The sequence below is a fragment of the Desmodus rotundus genome, chromosome 6, assembly GCF_022682495.2.
Source record: "Desmodus rotundus isolate HL8 chromosome 6, HLdesRot8A.1, whole genome shotgun sequence".
Classification (NCBI taxonomy): domain Eukaryota; kingdom Metazoa; phylum Chordata; class Mammalia; order Chiroptera; family Phyllostomidae; genus Desmodus; species Desmodus rotundus.
In genome coordinates, this window is record NC_071392.1 from 80,098,030 (window position 1) to 80,117,662 (window position 19,633).

The following is a 19,633-nucleotide window of genomic DNA, read 5'->3' on the forward strand; positions in this document are numbered from 1 at the left end:
ACATTCCAAATTGATACACGTTTCACAAATGACAAGTGTCGATAGTAACATGCTTGTTGTGAGTGACTTATGTGTCATGGTTCCCTACACGTTGCAGTTGGTACACATGTGGCTAACCTCTGTAGGGCAGTTTACCATTTATACAGTTTTTTAGTAACTAACTTACAGTTTTAGGTGTGATGTGGCACTCAAGAAAGTCATTGTTCAGGTAGCTGCTCACAGCTTTTTTAAATGAGGTGGAATTTACGTTGAATAAAATTAACCATTTTAAAGTGAACAATTCAGCAGCCTTTAGTACATTTTTTGTGTTGCGTAACTATCACCTCTATCTAAAATCAGGACATTTTAATATCCCTGCAAAGAGACCCTGTACCCATTAATCAATCATTCCTCATTCTCTCCTCCAACAGTAAAATTACTCATCTGCTTTCTGTCACTGTGGATTTGCTTATTCTGGACATTTCCTAGAAATACAATCAGACAACAAAAGATAAAATAAAAATCCAACCTCCTTTCATGTCAAAAAACTCAGGGAGAGTAGGGAAAGTCCTTAGTATAATGAAGAGCATCTATGAAATCTCACAGCTAATATTTTACTGAATGGTGAGAGAATGGATATTCTCCCTGTAAGAGAAAAACAAGGATATCCACTTTTGCCACTTCTGTACAACATGGTAATGGAGCTTCTAGTCACAGTGATTAAGCAAGAACAAGAAAGAAAAAGCATCCGGCTCAGAGAGGAAAAAATGAAACTATTTCTGTTCACCAACGACATGATCTTATATACAGAAAACCCTAAACAACCCACTAGAAAAACAATTATTAGAACTAGCAAATGAATGTGGCAATAAAAGATCAATACTTTAAAAATCTATTATATTCCCATACACTTACAGTGGACAATACTGAAATGTAAACAATTTCACTTATTATACAATAGCATCAAAAGAATGATATAGGAATCAATTTAAGAAAAGGGGTGTAAAACATACTCTGAAAACTACAAAACATTGTTGAAAGGAAAATTTTAAAATCTAAATAATAAAAAGCACCGATGTCTGTGGAGCAGAAAATTTATGATTGTTATGATAGCAATCCTCCCCAAATTAACCTGCCAATTCAATACAGTTTCCGTCAGAGGACTGCCCGCTTTGTAGAAATTGAAGAACTGATCCTGAAATTCCTATGGAAACTCAAGGAACCTAGAATAGTTCACGCAAAAAAAAAGTCTTGAAAAAGAACAATTTGAGACTCACTATTTCCAATTCTAAAACTACAAGCTAACAATACAAAACAGTATCGTATTGCCATGAATATAGGAATATAGATCAATGAATCAACCATGTGTTTGTGGTCAACTGATGTTCAACCCGATTGGCAAGTCTACTCAATAAGGAAAAAGCAGTCTTTTCAACAAATGGTGCTGAAACAACTGTATAAATAATCACATGAAAGGTAGATGAAGTTTGACCATTCCTTTAACTGGGATGCCTGGCTGTCATGCAACTTTTGATGATATGCAGACACCAAGACCAATAGCAGAAATTCCCCAAATGTCAGAATCGGTACTATGTTATCAGTTCAGGACTGATTTTGATTTGAGTTGATTAAGGTTTTCAACGAATAAAGATCACTTTTTAGCTATAACTTCCTTTATCGTTTGTTGCCAATGTATTTGGTTGTGTGCTGTTCAGTTCACTGACAGTGTGCAGAGATGCCTCTTGGTACCAATATTGAATCTACGCTTCCTCTGCGGCTAGACTCGGCCCCTAATGATTATGTCAAGTATACTTATGTTGCTAAAATAACTGTATACATAACCCCCAAAATGTTTTTGCTGTAATACTTGTTTATTACCACCGATTTTTTTTTCTTCCTGTTCTGATGACTGTGTTTGCGATCACAGAGGCTGGCTCCCTGTCTAGGAATATATTCATTACCAAGGCCAAACACTGTCTGACACACGTAAACCAATAATAAAATAGAAGTAAGACGATGAGTCAGATTCTTGTTCCACTAAAAAGTAGGAACAACTAGGGCAGTTGGGCTGTAAAGTCATTTTTCCCAATCGAGTAGGTCATAGTCCCAAATAAACCATGCATTTGAGCGTGGTTCAGACAACTTCTAAGAAACTTGGGCCGGCCCTGGCTGGTGTGGCTCAGTGGATTGAGTGCTGGCCTGCAAACCGAAAGGCTGCCGGTTTGATTCCTGGTCGGGGCACATGTCTGGGTTGTGGGCTGGGTCCCCAGTTGGGGACATGCAAGAGGCAACTGATGGATGTTTCACACATTGATTTTGTTTTTTAAAGTGATATAAATGTGACCATCATAGCCTATCCTTTAAAAAAAAAAAAAAGGAACAAAAGAAAGAAGGAAACTTGTTCCTAACAATAATGAAGAAAAGGAAAGTTGCTATAGCTAACGATGAAGGTAGGGGTCCAAGGATCATCTGTCTCTGGGGAGACAGAAGATGCTGGAGCATGTTTGTAAGCTCAGGAGACAACCATTATCAGGCAAGATGCTGACGATGCAAGGAAAGGAAGAATAAAAGGTGGAGGAAGGTTTCCAAAGGTGGGTCAGAAGGATATCAAATGTCCAGGAGAAACAGAAACTTTAGTATAAAATCTACAATGACACAAAATAATTATAAACTAATCACCACAATAACATAGAACAAGGAGCAAGTGAAATGTTACAGATTTTGCTACAGTGTGACCATGTTCATTATCACTGCCAATGAATCCTTGGTAAAAATCTAGCCCCACACAAAACTCTACGTTGTAGCCTGGATCTGCCAATGAACAATTTTAAAACGTCTGATAAAAGTTTCCTTTTTTATTGTTAACATATTCAAGTAATGTTTGTTTCTTCTCTCTCTCTCTCTCTCCCTCTCTCTTCCCCACCCCAGATTGGAGTCCTTCTTATTCTGAGCCAGTGTACATCCCAACAGGCCTAGAGGAGGAGCCCTTATACCCAAACTCTAGTGAAGATACAGTGGTTTATCTAGCTGAAGATGGTGGGTACATAATGAAACACGTTGCTCTGAAATGTAATCTGGTACCTGGGTTAGTCTCTTAGTTGTACAAGTACTTGTTTTGCTGATTACAGTGGAAATCGCAGGTTACCAGGATGTCTGTCCCCATAAAGATGTTTGGTTACGTGTTGATCCAAGTGTTGGTTTAGTGCTCTTTATGTTCTTGAAGGTGTACTTCAGTTTATGCAAAGTTACTTTAAAATAAAGGATAAATCCTGGTTGGGTGGCTCAGTTGGTTGGAGCATCATCCCATACACCAAAAGGTTGCGGGTTCGATCCCCAGTCAGGGCACATGCCTAGGATGCAGGTTCAGTCCCCAGTTGGGGCGCATACAGAGGCAACCGATGGATGTTTCTCTCTTACATCGATCTTTCTCACCTTCTCTTTCTCCCTCCCTTCTCCTCTCTCTTTAAAAATAAATAAATAAAATCTCTAAATAAATTGAAATAGTCGAGGTAAATCAGTCAAGGTCTTATCAGGAACTGGATGGCATACTTGGAGTAATTTTAAAAGTTCAAGGAAAATGTGAAAGGGTGGACAGAGTTAAGGGAGACTAACCAGGGATGGTGAAGCAACATAAGACTGTCAACAGATCACAACCATTCTGTTCCTTAGGCCTGAAAGAGTAAATGACAGTTTTTACAACCTGTAGCTGTAGGAGAGGGAAGTCCCCAAACAACTGGATGTATAGAATTCTGGTTGACATTTTTTTCCAAAGATTCATTTTTTTACAGATATTGTTCCATGTCTTGTGACCTCTGTTGTCTGTAATAAAAAGTCAGCCACAATTTGTATCAGTGTTCCCTACACTGTATATTATGTGTCTCTTTCTCTCTGGCTGTTTTCAGTAAACCTAGGCTCTGCCCAGATTTGGTTATCTTTATATTTTTATTCTGCTTGCAGTTTCAGATCTTGTTGGATCCATTGGTTAATAGACTGTTTTTTCCTCCAACTTGGAAAATTTTCAACCATTATTTCCTCACACATTTTCCCATCCTATTCTTTCTCTCTGTCCTTTGGAATTCTAATTACATATATGTTGGATTTCTAGTTATGTCCCACATGTCCCTGAATTTTTCTTAACATTTTGTCCTCCTTTGTCCTTGAGTTTTTAATTGTTTTTAAGTTCATGAGTCTTTCTTTTGTGAACTTCAATATTTCTTGTAAGCTCATCTAGTAACTCTTCATTTCAGTTATTGCACTTTTTATTTCTAGAATTTTCATTTGGCTCTTTTTTTATAGCTTCCATTTCTTTTTTGAGTTTAATCTGTTTGTTCATGATCTCCATCTTTTCCTTTAAGTCTTTTAACATATATTCAAAACACTCCAACCCCCATCTGAGTTGCCTTGGGCTCTGTGGACAGTGTGAGTGTGTTTCACCCTGGACCCATTTTCCTGATCCATGTTTCTCTCGTGGCTTCATCGTTTTTAACCATGGAGGGAACCTTGTGAAAGATATGTTGTACGAGTCTGTATCATATTCCTTTTAAGACTTAAGTTGAATTTTGTTTTGGTGGGCAGCTAAATTGCTGGTAGATAATTTTGTTCCTTCCAGGCTTGATTTTATTTTTTACGTAGAGCAGATTTGTTTTCCTTTTGCCCTTGGTGCTAGAGTGATCGTGGCCCTTACTCTTAGATGTGGTTCTTATGCCTAACGTGTGGCCTTTCTGGGGTTATGATTAAATGTCTGATGTGCTCAGTGAGGTCTTTCCACACTGGCCACATTGAAATTGCAGTATATTCTAGAACTGCATACCCTCTATTACCTTGTCCCGACAGTAACACTCTTTCCTATCTCGCTCAGTCTTATCCTGTGCTCGTACGGCCAGGCCCCCCGCAAAGAGCTGGGGAAACAGCATGCAGACTGTTGAGGCCCTTCCTCTTGTGTGGCTTTTTTCTCTCTGGTGCCCTTCCTCTCTGTGGCTTTCTTCTCTCTGGTGCCTTGCCTCACAAATTGCAGCAGCCCCGAGGAACAATTGCCGCCTCCGCCCAGCAAGAATGTTACACTATTCTTTTTTTCTTTTAATCCTCACCCAAGGATATGTTTATTGATTTTAGAGAGAGAAGAAGGGAGAGAGAGGAACATCAATTGGTGGCCGCCTGTATACACCCCACCAGGGTCAAACCCGCAACCTAGGTATGTGTTCTAACCAGAATCGAACCTGCAACATTTTGGTGTAAGGGATGGTGCTCCAACCAACTGAGCTTCCCTGCCAGGGCCTGTTACGATATTCTTAAGTGCAACCTTCCGAAGACGCACTCAGAAAGTTCTCAAAGGAAGACAGCCAGGGTTAAAAACAGGGCTCAGTGCACGTATTTATCTTCTTTCGAGAATCTGATATAGTTCTGGTCTGTGTTGTCTGAGTACATTTGAAAAGTTAGCTCATATTTCCTGTCCAGTTTTATAGTCATCTATAGTGAAAGGTCAAGTTCAGAACCAATTATTTCATAATAACCAGAACCAGAATGAGTATTTTTTTCATGTGAATAATATATGAATTTATTTTAGGCATTTCTTTTCTAGCCTAAGTACTCTTAGATTTTCTTACTTCAACATAAATCTACATGTTAGTATCAAATTACTTTACAAATTAAAATTCTCAGTGACACTTCACTTGTACTGTAGCTGCAAACTCCGTGCAGAGTAGCCTGTACCTTAGACACGGCTCGATAGCTTTGTGGCCTGTTTCTCCCCTCAGCTTACAAAGAGCCCTGCTTCGTGTACTCCCGAGTTGGGGGCAACCGGACATCGTTGAGGCAGCCCGCGGATGACTGCGACAACACTCTGGTGTTTGAAGCCAGGTTTGAGAGTGGTAATCTACAGAAGGTAGTCAAAGTGTAGGTTTGAATCAGGTTTGTCTGAGGAGCTAGGCCCTCAACTATACACTGTTTTCTGTAGTTGCTCCATTGAAGTTTCAGTATCTGGCTCTGAACTGTATGTCATTCCTTGAAGGACACACTGCTTCTCAAACTTTTTCATAGAATAGGTCTTGGGATGAGTGTTCCATAAAACATGCTTAGGAGCATGTGTGCCCACCAATGACATTTTAAAAAACAATTCTATTATGGCCCTGACAGTGAGGCTCCGTTGACTGGGTGTCATTCCACAAAGTGAAAGGCCGTCAGTTTGATTCCTGGTCAGGGCACGTGCCTGGCTGCAGTTTCGGTCCCCAGTCGGGGAGCGTACGAGAGGCAACTGACCGATGTTCCTCTCTCTCACGTCGATGTTTCTGTCCCTCTCTTTCTCCCTCCCTTCTTGTCTCTCTAAAAATAAATAAATGGATTATTTTAAAATTTTCTATTATCAAAACTTCTATTATGAAAAATGTGCTACAGTGAAGTACAGAAGATAATGAATTCTACATTAACTATCACATACCGATCACCTAGATTCAAACGCTACCCAGGTTTTGAGCATTCATCCCACCTATCCTTAGGTCGGTTTATAACTACCCAACAGACACGCACACTGAGCGCGTGATGCTGATGAATAGAAAGTTACTTGGTAAAGAAAAAAAGTGACAACTAGCCGGGTCAGTTTGGTACGTGTATATATTATAAGGAATATACAGTAAAGTTATTTTTGCCTTTACTTACGTCACCTCAATGACCGAACGTGGGGGTTACAGATAGTGACCAAGTGCAGTCCTCAAAGTGTTGAAAATTGTGTGCTCTGTGTGGCCGTATCCATTCATATATGTTTTAAATTGTTCTCAGTGATAGTATTTCATCCCTACAGTTAGAATCTAGTAGAAAACAGAAATATACACCTGAAGGAAAAAAAGAAACTTTGAACTGTAATTCAGTTTCAGGAACTCTTTATTTCTTTTGTAGGAAACATAATTAGAGTGAAAATGTAATTTTTTTAATCAAATGCCTATTTTTTATGCATTCTCTTCACTAGTAGTAAAAAAGCTTCAGAATTAGCATGGAAGGAGTTTCACGTCCAATAATAAGAGAAAATTTCAAAACTCTTACGTTTTGCAGTGACTGGCTATTTAGGGTACTGCTTGAGTAAACATTTTCTCCCCGCCCCCCCAAAAATGCTTTCTGTGAATAGGTAAAAATAAAATAACTTTCCGTATTTATTTAAAGCCGGATGTCATTTTCCACATTGTACGTGCTTTCTTTTTCCTTCTTTTCTGTGTATTAGGGCAGACCACGAATACCAGTTGACGGTGCGCCCCGACCTCTTCACCAATAAGCACACCCAGTGGTACTACTTTCAAGTCACTAATACCCAAGCAGGAATAGTCTACAGGTTCACTATTATCAATTTCACCAAGCCTGCGAGTCTTTACAGCCGGGGCATGCGCCCACTCTTTTATTCGGAAAAAGAGGCCGAGACTCATAATATTGGCTGGCAGAGAATAGGAGACCAAATCAAGTATTACAGGAACAACCCGGGGCAAGACGGGCGCCACTATTTCTCTCTCACCTGGACATTTCAATTCCCACACAGCAAAGACACCTGCTACTTTGCGCACTGCTATCCGTACACGTACACCAACCTGCAAGAGTACCTTTCCAGCATCCATAACGACCCAGTGAGGTCAAAGTTTTGTAAAATACGTGTCTTGTGCCACACGATTGCTAGGAACATGGTGTACGTTTTAACGATCACTACCCCCTCGAAGAACGGGGACTCAAGAAAGCGCAAGGCCGTGATTTTGACTGCGAGGGTACATCCGGGAGAGACCAACAGCTCTTGGATCATGAAAGGCTTCCTTGATTTTATTCTAGGAGGCTCGCGTGATGCGCAGTTGCTCCGGGACACATTCGTCTTCAAGGTGGTACCCATGCTGAATCCTGATGGTGTGATTGTAGGGAATTACCGGTGTTCCTTAGCTGGACAGGATTTAAACCGAAACTATACTTCTGTCCTAAAGAAATTATTCCCTTCTGTTTGGTCTACCCGGAACATGATCCGTAGGTAAAGTAAGCCTCGAATTACCTCTCTGCTTCTGTAGTAGACTTGGCAGTGAGCATTTTGGTTTCACAATCCCACTCATGGTATTGTAGATTTTCTTTAGATAGATTAACTATAGTTACTCACTCCCCCCGCCCCACATTCTTCCCAGCTCTGCTTCTCTGTCTTTCTCGCATTGTGCCACTGGATTCACTGGCCTTTCATTGAATAATGATACTGACGCTGGAACATTGTAACGGAGTTGTGAAACTGATAGTTAAATTTGCGCATCCCAAATTCGATTTCCTTGCTGAAGCTAACGCTAACACTGATGCTTACCTTGGGATCCTCGAATCCCTTATATGTGAACATTAACGACACCTCACAGAGCCGGCTGACGCTATGTTGATCATTCCCCGCTCTTTGATGAATCTTTTGATTAAGAGGTTACATAGTTATTTAAAACCTGCATGAACAATAGCTTTAGTTTTCCCTATAAAAATGGAACCGCTTTCAAATTTCCAAAGAATCCAGAACAGTTAAAGGCACATATTTAAAGTTTTCATTGAACGTCCAGGTCAAGTGTGTGGAGCTTGAGTTAAACCTATCAGATGGGAATCCTGCTTTATCACTTGCTCACTAGGTGACCTTGAGCGATTTAAGAACAATTATAAGCCTCAGTTTTATCACCTATAAAATGCGAATCATAATTCCTCACAGATGGGAGGATTAAATGCGATTATTGTTACTAAAGCGCCCAGAATAAAATCTGGGACATGGAAAGCTTTAAGTGTATTCAGTGTTTCCTCAAATGTAAAAAAGAAAAAGGTTGTTAAGGAACATGAGAAATAGAGAGAGTAGATTTTTGTGTAGGATACTAGAATATTTTACCTGTAAGAAAAATATCCAAACTGTTTCTAAAGTGATTTAAATTAATGTCAGATGAGAAACCCTTAGATCCTGTTCCACTTCAGAAGTAGTAACATTTCTCTGGGAATTAATTCCTTAGAAGTAGAAGTTTCTTTTGACTCAAAAGAAACCAAAAGACCATTAAAATATGGAATTTGTTGGCTTACACATGTGTAGCATATTTCATATTTAAGGAGCTAATGTGATATTCTTGCTTTATCATCTAGTTTTCTGAAAACTTGAAGTGGTCATTCGGTGGCTCTATGTCCATCCGAATTTATCAATTATAATTTATTTGGCAGCAAATGAGAAAAGGACAATAAATTAATACACATAACAGACTTCAGTATGAAATTTCACTCTAGTTTAAAGGCCTACTATTTCTGATAGAAGCTATGCTTTGAAAGTTTTGATTTTCGGCTTCCATATTTTTGTTACAAAAGTACAGCAGTCCCGGGCCCCAGTTTCACTTTCCGTAGTTTGTTTCCCAGAGTTGGCCGCGGTCTGAAAGTATTAGATGGGGAGACTCCGGAAATGAACAAGTCCTAAGCTTTAAACTGCAGGCCGTTCTATATAGCATGATGAGATCTCGCCTTGTGCCGTCTGGGACAAGCATTATCCCTTTGTCCTGTGCAGCCACCCTGTGTATGTTGCCCCCTGTTGGCCACTTAGTAGCCATCTCATATCAGATTGATCGTCACCTACCGCGGCGCTCGTGTTTGAGTCACCCTTACTTCACTTAAGAATGGCTCCAGAGCTCAGGAGTAGTGATGCTGGCAACGCACATACGCCAAAGAGAGCCCACGCAGGGTATGTCCGTCCAGGAAAGACACAGTATATATAAGGTTTCGCATGGTCCGAGGTTTCGGGCGGGGGAAGACCACTGGAATACACTTCATATTACTAAGAAACGTTGCTAACTTTGTGCTATTTGTCCTTCCAGACATAAGATCACATATGAAATTTTGATTATTTAAGTAATATAATAATGTTACATAAAATTTAGAAATATTAAAAAAGGCAAGAATGCCCATAATTCTACCTCCTTAACATCACTACTTTTTTACCCGTTCTAAGCAATCATCAATCAGTTTGGGGGCTTATTTTTTATTACTTCAATATTTATTGAATGCCTAAATTATACAAGCAAAAATTATGCTCTTTAGAATATGTAATACTTTCCTTAAATTATTTACTATAAATTTACTGGGAAAAAAAAGTCAATTCAAATTCGGTACCACTTTTCTCAAAGTGATACTTACTCACCACATTAATAAAGGGTTAAATATACTTTGGCTTCAGCACCAAGTGATAAGACACTCAACTTTTAACCAATATTTTGGGTACTTGTATGCATAGCACTGTTCCAAATGGTTTGAAGATGATTTGAAGCATTTCTTATCCTTAACAAGATTAAATCTCAAAAGTATGAAAACTTTCCTATGCAAGTGCCAAGTAAATGGCGCCAGTATTAAGTGCTACAGGAGTTAAAAAAAAAGATGTGCGATCGATGTGGGCGCTATGGAGGAAGAAGAGAACTCCTGCTGTATACAGCAGGAAGCCAGAATGATGAGCCAGATCCTGTTGGAGAAAGTGTTGGGAGTAAGGTAGATTTTGTCCTTTTAATGGAAGGCGTTTGTATTTTAGATATGGTTATTAGGAAATTACAGCAGCCACCTTTCAAATTCTATATTAATAATGATATTCAGTATAGATGAGAAGAGAAATTGAAAGCTAGTGTGTAAGAAATTCTATTTATTTGGATATTAGACTTGCGAACCCATAGTTACACACACAAAAGGGAAATGCAAAAGTCAATTTGAGTGACTTACTCTTTTTCTTCTTGGTAGACTGATGGAGAAACGAGAGGTTATTTTATACTGTGACCTTCACGGCCACAGCAGGAAAGACAACATCTTCATGTACGGCTGTGGTGCTAGTGATAGATGTAAAGCATTACACCTACAGCAGCAAATCTTTCCACTTATGCTGAGCAAAAACTGTCCAGATAAAGTAAGCACTTTTTAAGATGTTAAGTTTTCCTTTACTAAGTGTTGCCCACATGAGACAGAATGGATAATCTTATTCAGTATACTAATTTTTAATTTAGTTATTTTGTCTGATTTTACAATTGGCCATAAGAAATCAACTATGTGGGATGTTTAGTGACCAATAATTTGAAATATGAAGAAGAAAGTGCCCATTATCCTGCCACCATACTTAATGATTAAAACAAACACATTGTTTTCCTCCTGAGGTCAAGAGCAAGGCAAGGATATCCACTCTTACCCCCTCAGTTCAGCCTTTTCCCGGAGGTTCAGCAAGTGCAATAAGGCAAGAAAAAGAAAAGGCAGACAGATTGGAAAAGAAGAAGTACAATAATAAAGATGACATGATTGTCTTCATAGAAAATCCAAAGCAATTCCCAAAAAACCCTCCTAAAACTAATACGTGAGTTTAGAATGTCATAGGATTCAAGGTCAGCCACAAAAACCAATTTAATTTCTGTAAACTCACAATGAACAATTGGAAACTAAAATTCAAAACAGTACCACTTACTGTAGCTCCAAAATAAGTGAAATACTTGTGACTGCAAAGGAATAGCATAGGGAGTTTTTTAGAAGCGATGGAATTGTTCTCTGTCCTGATTACGGTACTGGTTACACAAATCTACACATGTGTTAAAATTCGTAGAATGGAACACGAAAAATGTCAAATTTACGTTAATTTAAAAATAAAATGACAAAAACTCTAGATACTGATGTCATAACAGTCTCTCAGGCAGCTCTCAAATGCTCTTTCATATGAAAATGTAGCATCTTTATTCTGTTCTGAAAATCTGTAACACTAATCTCCATTCCTAAACAGGTTGAATCTTTTTTGACATTTAAAATCTTATCCCAACAGGGCTAAGAATTATTCAACTGGTTTTGAATGTGTATGTTACTTGTAGATAAAAAGTAAAATTTATTGCTAGATTTTAAATCTGTAGTTCTCAGAATGTAAATATATCATTTTTAAAATGAGCTATTTCCATTGGTCAGAAAATAAAAGCAGCTTCCGAAGTTTTAGAGAGAATTACTGGCTTTGCACAGCCGCTTTTCCATCTTCATCCCCACTTCCTGAGCAACACATTGTTATCCTAAAAACAGTGAGTCTCGTTCATTTGTTTCTTTCCAGTTTTCATTCTCAGCTTGCAAGTTTAATATCCAGAAGAGCAAACAGGGAACAGGCAGGGTGGTGATGTGGAAAATGGGGATCAGGAACAGCTTTACCATGGAGGCCACTTTTTGTGGATCCACTCTGGGTAAGACCAAGCATTCTCAGTCACGGCTCTCAGAGCTTTAAACCACTTTTAAGGTAAGATAATAGTGTAGATAGTTCCATAGTGAGCACTATCTTCCCACTGAAATACATACTGATGTCTAATCAATTCTATTAACAGGATGAATAAACAAACTCTCTTCATTTCCCTTTTTTAGGAATAGGAAGTTTTAGCGTGTAGATAGAATACGTAATTGGTGGTTTCATGAATTAATTCTTAATTGCTTTTTTTTAGAAGTGGTTCCTACAGATGAGTCAAATGATTTCAAGAAAAGCAGTGCTCATACTTAAAATATCAGGATAGGAATGTTTTTGGTGGATTTACTCTTCGCAAGGCAAATAGACTGGTGTTTTGTTTTCATTTTTGGTCAATTTATATTTTAATGGAAGTACTTGGGTCTTTGAACTAAAAATAAAAGTGTTCTATAGTTCCATTTAAGAAATATTGTCATCACATCTAGCATATCATTAGAATACTCCACATTAAGACAATTGTCAATTATTAGAAAATGTATCAACTCAAAGGAAAGTGGGAAATCCACGCATAATTTCTAGCTAGTCTTTAAAGCACCTTGAAACTGATATTATTAATGATGATGAAAACATTATCATCATTACCCAAGTTTTTCTTTAAGTGATTGTTAGGGTGTTTATAACTGATAACCAAGTATCCCGTAACTTTTGTACTGAATTTTCTTCTGCCTTACAGCATAGACTGACCTTTGGTCCAGGTGGTGGGCAGGGATGAAGGAAAACAATAACCTGTTAAATGACCTGCCCCAGAGAAGAAAATCCAAAGGACAGGATATGGAATCACATCAGATGCTTTGTCTATACTCTGTTTTACAGCTTAGGCCGATCTACTTAGGAAAAATTAAGTCATCCTCAAGGGTGAATTAACTTATTCATGTTTTAGGTAATAAACGAGGCACTCATTTCAACACGAAAGACTTGGAGTCAATGGGATATCATTTTTGTGATTCTCTCTTGGACTATTGTGATCCAGACCGAAGTAAGGTGAGCGAAGTCCCTTAGGTAACACATTCGACCCCCATCTACCAGGCAACACGACCCACCTACAGGCCTATGGCGGTTTACTCCTTTTAATGTGCTAGCAGTGTTCGGGGTGGGGGGGGGGTTGGTAGTTGATGTCCCAGTAGCTATTGTTCCAGGTGTCTATAAATACTCAATTAACTTAATTATAAAATAAAGTTATTTTAATAATCATCGCATTTTCCCTAGTACTATCAGTGCCTAAAAGAATTAGAAGAAATGCAAAAACACATGAACTTGGAGAAAGCCCTTGATGATTCAGATACTTCTCTGGAAGAAGCTGCGTTGGATCTAGAGTCTAGGTAAGTCCAGAGGTGGAAGGAATGTAATGTGTGGTGTGCTGTTTCACCGTTTTTCGTATTACTGCTTTTCCTATTACTGGGATATAATTGTCAGTCTCAACTGGAATCCCGACTATGGGTAGAGGAAAATTTTTCCCATGCACATTACTTTGCCCAGACCTCATCGAGACTTTATTAATTCATTTAGTCAAGTAATATTAAATGAGCACCTACTGTATACTGTACGTGGAAGACTCAGATTGTTTTCAATGCTGTCATCGCCCACAGAGAACTGACACATTTATAAAGATGGCGCATAAATACTCTAAGTGAACAGTAAGTGCCAAATCCAGAGCTAAGGGAATGTTGTTGGAAGACAAAAGGTACTAATTTTAGTACAGTTTCTGTAGGAAAGGCAGAATAAATATTTGATTCTCCCCCTTTATTCCTAAATGTTCAGACTTTGAGTTAGTGCCCTTGTAACCTCCAGGGGTGACTCGTAAGCTTACGTGCAGATGAGAGTGTCATTTGAACTCATGGATTTGTGTGTATTTGCTGTGGTCCAGTCATCGTTCCCATCTCAGCCGTTATTCTCCTAACAGCCTGAGATGCCCAGAACCACCAGACATCTACCCACACCACGTTTGTAAACATTCTTCTCACAATTAGAACTATTTCTGCCACCCCAAGAAGGCAAGAAGGCAAAAGTAACAGCTGAAATTTTAAAATGGCACCAAAACATTCTGTAAGCTGAAATAATATCTTGTTGTATTTTGTAGCAGCCGAGGCTCCGACTGTTCGGAATCCAGTGACTCTCAGACTTCCCTTCTCCAGCTGACTCCTCAGGTACGGGGGCGATTTCTGCCCGCGGGGTGGATGCGCTGCATAGGCACTCGTTTTATGTCACTAACAGTCAGGCGAAAAAGCTCACGGTCGTATCATTATTGCCCAGCAGTAACTGTGGTTTTCGGATTATGTCCCATATCTTTATATCACAGAATTTTTTCACCTTATGGTTACCTAACACTCTTACTTTATAGATGAAAACAGTTAATAGCCGGAGAGATTACGTGATTTCTCAGGAGCCACACCACTTATAACGGGAGTCGGTAGTATAACGTTGCCTGAGCGCTAGTCCAGTATTTATTCATTCATTTATTTAACAGCTATCTATTGAGCTCCAGCGGTACACTCTAGGATAGAGCAGTAAATCCTTCCCTCTCGTCACTTACGTTCTAGTCGGGGATGTAAAAGATGAAGATGAGTAAGTAAAATATATGACGTGATAGATGATACTAAGTGCGGGGGAGGAGTAGAGACTTTAGGTTGTGCTGTGTGCTGACTGTCTGCGCTCCTACCAAATACGAATGTTGACCCCCTGGCCCCAGGGTAATGCTAGTGGGAGGTGCCTAAGACAGGCTAAGACAGACAGTGCTGAGAGTGGGGTGCTGCTGTAAGGAATGTGGATGCGATTTTAGAACCGGGTAATGGGTAGAGTGGAAGAGTTTTGAGGGGCAGGGTAGAAAACGGCGATATCGCCATGAAAGGATTTCAGGGGCGATTCCAGTGAAAAGCCAGAAAAAAAAGAGGAGAGCTATAGTGAATACAGAAAGGACCATGCGCAGGATGTCGGTAAACTTGAGTTTTGCAGTAGGATACTGTTGGGGTCCGCTCTGTGTGGTTTCCGAGACTGCAGCCCCGAGAGAGCATGCCTGAAAGGGGCTGGTAAGTCCCCCTGGAAAACCAGGTGAAACGCAGGTGGCAGACATGCCTCGACTGGAACACCGAGGGCTCCCGTGGGAAGCAGGCCTGAAATGTATGTTGTATCCTTTGAAGCTTGCTCTGCTTTGTTTTGTGTGGCCCTGGCGATGTAAACCGGATGTTTAAGTTCAAGGCATGAGGACTAAATGCCTTATCTCACGAAACACAACTTAAAGATCATCTGGCATCAGCCTGACTAACAGACCCTGACCTATTACCAATCTCTGTGTTCCTTCACTTGTTATCTATAGATAATACCTGTTTTTGTATGACTATAGCCTTTTTTTTTTAATATATTTATTGATTATACTATTACAGTTGTCCCATTTCCCCCCCCACTCCACTCCATCCTGCCCACCCCCCTCCCTCCCACATTCCCCCGCTATAGTTCATGTCCATAGGTCATACTTATAAGTTCTTTGGCTTCTACATTTCCTACACTATTTTTACCCTCCCCCTGTCTATTGTCCACCTATCATCTATGCTACTTATTCTCTGTACCTTTCCCCCTCTCTCCCCCTCCCACTCCCTTAATGACAACCCTCATGTTCTAGTTGTTTGCCTAGTTTGCTCTCGTTTTTGTTTTATGTGTGGCCGTTAATAACTGTGAGTTTGCTGTCATTTTTACTGTTCCAATTTTTGATCTTCTTTTTCTTAGGTAACTCCCTTTAACATTTCATATAATAAGGGCTTGGTGATGATGAGCTTCTTTAACTTGACCTTATCTGAGAAGCACTTTATCTTCCCTTCCATTCTAAGTGATAGCTTTGCTGGATACAGTAATCTTGGATGTAGGTCCTTGCGTTTAATCTTGGGTAATGTAATTATGATGTGCCTTGGTGTGTTCCTCCTTGGGTCCAGCTTCTTTGGGACTCTCTGAGCTTCCTGGACTTCCCGGAAGTCTATTTCCTTTGCCAGATTAGGGAAGTTCTCCTTCATTATTTGTTCAAATAAGTTTTCAATTTTTTGTTCTTCCTCTTCTCCTTCTGGCACCCCTATAATTCGGATGTGGGAACGTTTCAAGGCGTCCGGGAGGTTCCTAAGCCTCTCCTCATTTTTCCAAGTTCTTGTTTCTTCATTCTTTTCTGTTTGGATGTTTGTTTCTTCCTTCTGGTCCACACCATTGATTTGAGTCCCAGTTTCCTTCTCATCACTATTGGTTCCCTGTACATTTTCCTTTGTTTCTCTTAGCATAGGCTTCATTTTTTCATCTGTTTTTCGAATAGATTCAACCAAGTCTGTGAGCATATTGATAACCAGTGCTTTGAACTGTGCATCCGATAGGTTGGCTATCTCTTCCTCACTTAGTTGTATTTTTTCTGGAGCTTTGAAGTGTTCTGTCATTTGGGCCATTTTTTTTTTTTTTTTTTTTTTGGTCTTGGCGTGTCTGTTACTTTAAGGGGCGGAGCCTTAGGTGTTCACCGGGGCGGGGTAATGCTGGTCGCTGCGCTGTGATGCTGTACGAGGGGGAGGGGCCGAGTGGGAGCAATGGCGCCCGCTTCACTCTCCTCCGGATTTCAATCCTTCACTCCGCTACCCACAATCAAACTGGGCCCCTCTGGTGCTGGTTCCCGAGTAAGTGGGCCTGTGCACACTCTAGGCCGCTGTGGGTCTCCAACAACCTCTTCTGTGAGGCTGGGAGTCTCTCCTGCTGCTGCCCCAACCCCCAGGGGCGCTTTCAATCAGAGGTTTGAGGCTTTATTTCCCGGAGCTGGAGCCCTGGGTTGCACGGTCCGCTTCGTTGCCCGCCTTCGTTGCCCGCCGTTCGTCAGGTTTATCTGTGGGCGAATTTGGTGCCGTGGGGTGCTACCCGCTGCTCTGCCTGCCCCACTCTCCGCCACTCTGAGTCCGGCCCTCTCGGTTTATCTGTGCAAATGTGGGGCCGCAGGGTCTGCTAGTGCTCGGACTGCCTGCGCCATTTGTCCCACACTCCGCCAGTCTCAGTCCCGCCACAGCCACGCGAGTCCTCTCCACCCCGGTGCCCGTCTCCGCCCCTCCTACCAGTCTGGATGAATGGCCATTTTCTATTTTCTTGGTGTCGGTCCCCCTTGCTGTTCGATTCTCTCAGTTCTGGTTGTGTGAGGAGGCGCAGTGTGTCTACCTACGCCGCCATCTTGGTTCTCTCTAGCCTTTTGACATTGATTGATGAGCTATGCATGTACACACCTACACAGACCATTCCCAGTAAAAGCCATTTGGAAGAAGGGCTCGGGGCGTTCTCCATTAGAGGGAATCGCCACCGCCTTTCCCACCGGAACAGCAAGATTGTGTCTGGGATGACTTATTTCTCATCCATGGCGGATGGGAGAATTCTGCTGGACGGAGTTCCTCCCACAGGATACCACAGAGCCATTTTGTGTGAATGTGCACTGTTCTTTGTAACAAGATTTTTTTAAGGGCCTGAAGGTAACTAGAAGGTTATCAGGGCCACTACCACCTACATTTTAATAGGCAGACAGCCTCCAAGAGTGGCCATGGAGGTAACCCACCTGGAGCCAGGAGCTCTGGTGTGGGCAGGGACCCACAGAGAGCCAGGCAGGAGCGGCACCCTGCCAAGCAGCAGGAGTGACTTTGCCACCCCAGTGGGTCCCACGCCAGAACGTGAAGTGAGAGAGGAGTATTCTTGAGCTTTAAGATCTCATTGAATTTTTCCTTCCTAGGTTTTGAGCTTGCTTGGGACCTGTCACCTTATCCTTCTTTCCTATCCCTTCCTTCTGGAGTGGGAATGCCTGTCCTCTGCCTATCCCACCACTGGGTTTTGGAAGCACATAACTTGTTTGGTTCATAGGTTCACAGCTGGAGAGGGACTTTACCTCTGGGTGACTGATGCTTTGAGTCTCACCCGCGTGTGACTTAGATGACATTGAGATGAGACGTTGGACTTTAGGAGTCAGTGCTGGCATGAGTTAAGACTTCTGGGGTTGTCGAGATGGAATGAGTGTATTTTGCATGTAAGAAGGGCAGGAATTTCTGGGAACGGGGAAAGGATGCCATGGTCTGAACATTTCTTCCCCTCCTCATTTATATGTTGAAATTATAATGCCCAGTATAATGGTACTAGAAGGTGGGGCCCATGGGAAGGGATTAGGTCACAGAGGCAGAGCCTTCGTGAGTGGGAATAGTGCCTTGTACAACAGGCCCCAGAGAGCTCGCTCCCCACTTCTTGAAGTTGCAAAAGCAGCCTGTGACCCAAAAGACACTCCCACCTGCCCATGCTGGCACCCTGATCTCAACCTTCCGGCCGCCAGAACTGTCAGAAATACATTTCTGTTGTTTATAACCCACCTAGTCTGGTATTTTATTGTAGCAGCCAAACGGACTTAGACAGATGTTGTATTAATGTTCTATTGCTGAGTAAAAAATCACCCCAAACGTTAGCACTTGAAACAACAAACATTTATTATCACACACTTCGTGAGTCAGAAATCCAGGAGTGGCTTAGCTGGGCACTTTGAAGGTCTCTCCAAAGGCTGCAGTGAAGGTGGTCTCACGTGAAGGCCTGACTGAGGAAGGATCCATTGTCAAGTTCACTTACATGGTTGTTGCCAAGATTCAGTTCTTCACAGGCTGTTGGGCTGAGGGCTTCAGTTCCTTGCTGGCTGTTGGCTGAAAGTCTCCCTCAGTTCTTTGCCACATGGGCTTCCCTGTAGGCCACACCTGACTGGCTTCCCTCTGAGTGAGCGAGCACACGGACAAGAGAAGGCACATAAGGTAGAAGCTGCGGCCTCGCGGCAGCCTGATCTCAGAAACAGAACCCCATCGTTCTTGCCTGTGTTAGGAGGGAGACACTAGACTGAGCCCACCCTCAAAGGGAGAGGATCACAGAAGGGCGAGAATGCTGGGGGACGGGGGTCATTACAGCCATCTCAGCGATTGCCCACCACGAATGTAAAAGTAACAACTTTGATTCGACCTTCGCCTTAAGGTTTCACGGAAGCCGGCCTTCAGATTCTAAAATTGGGGGCTCTCTGTTTTCCCTCTCAATTCGATTCTTTTGTCCCAATATTTTTTTTTTGAGCTAATTTCTTTCTTGTAACAACTTATCAAATGCAGCAGGCAACAACCAATTTATACACCAAACATTCTGCCTCAAAGTTTCTATGTCCACTGACCCAGGTCTGTTAGGTACATTTCTGTCCTTCACACTGTCACAGGGGACAGTTTACTAGACGTGTCACCTCTACATACCTCGCATCACTATTTTTCTAGCTTCCTAGGACAGTTTCCGCACCACCTGTTGTCAGCTCATCACAAAGCCAGTGACTGCCACATAGTTCAGGTTTTTATTAGGGCAGCGTCGTCCTTCCGGCATCAATTTCTATATTACCCATACTCATTACACTTCTGCCTGTCAGCTCTGCCC

General features: G+C 41.3%; 1 protein-coding gene across 1 annotated transcript in view; it reads left to right on the plus strand.

Moving 5' to 3' along the window:
* The window catches only part of AGBL3 (AGBL carboxypeptidase 3), a 52,878-nt gene that overhangs the window by 9,756 nt on the left and 23,489 nt on the right, over positions 1–19,633 (plus strand). Inside the window, exons 5-12 of the mRNA XM_071221703.1 lie at positions 2,908–3,015; positions 5,733–5,871; positions 7,187–7,966; positions 10,702–10,864; positions 12,032–12,158; positions 13,092–13,192; positions 13,418–13,530; positions 14,289–14,355. Coding sequence (XP_071077804.1) covers positions 2,908–3,015; positions 5,733–5,871; positions 7,187–7,966; positions 10,702–10,864; positions 12,032–12,158; positions 13,092–13,192; positions 13,418–13,530; positions 14,289–14,355 — 1,598 coding nt within the window. The remainder of the gene's footprint in view (positions 1–2,907; positions 3,016–5,732; positions 5,872–7,186; positions 7,967–10,701; positions 10,865–12,031; positions 12,159–13,091; positions 13,193–13,417; positions 13,531–14,288; positions 14,356–19,633) is intronic.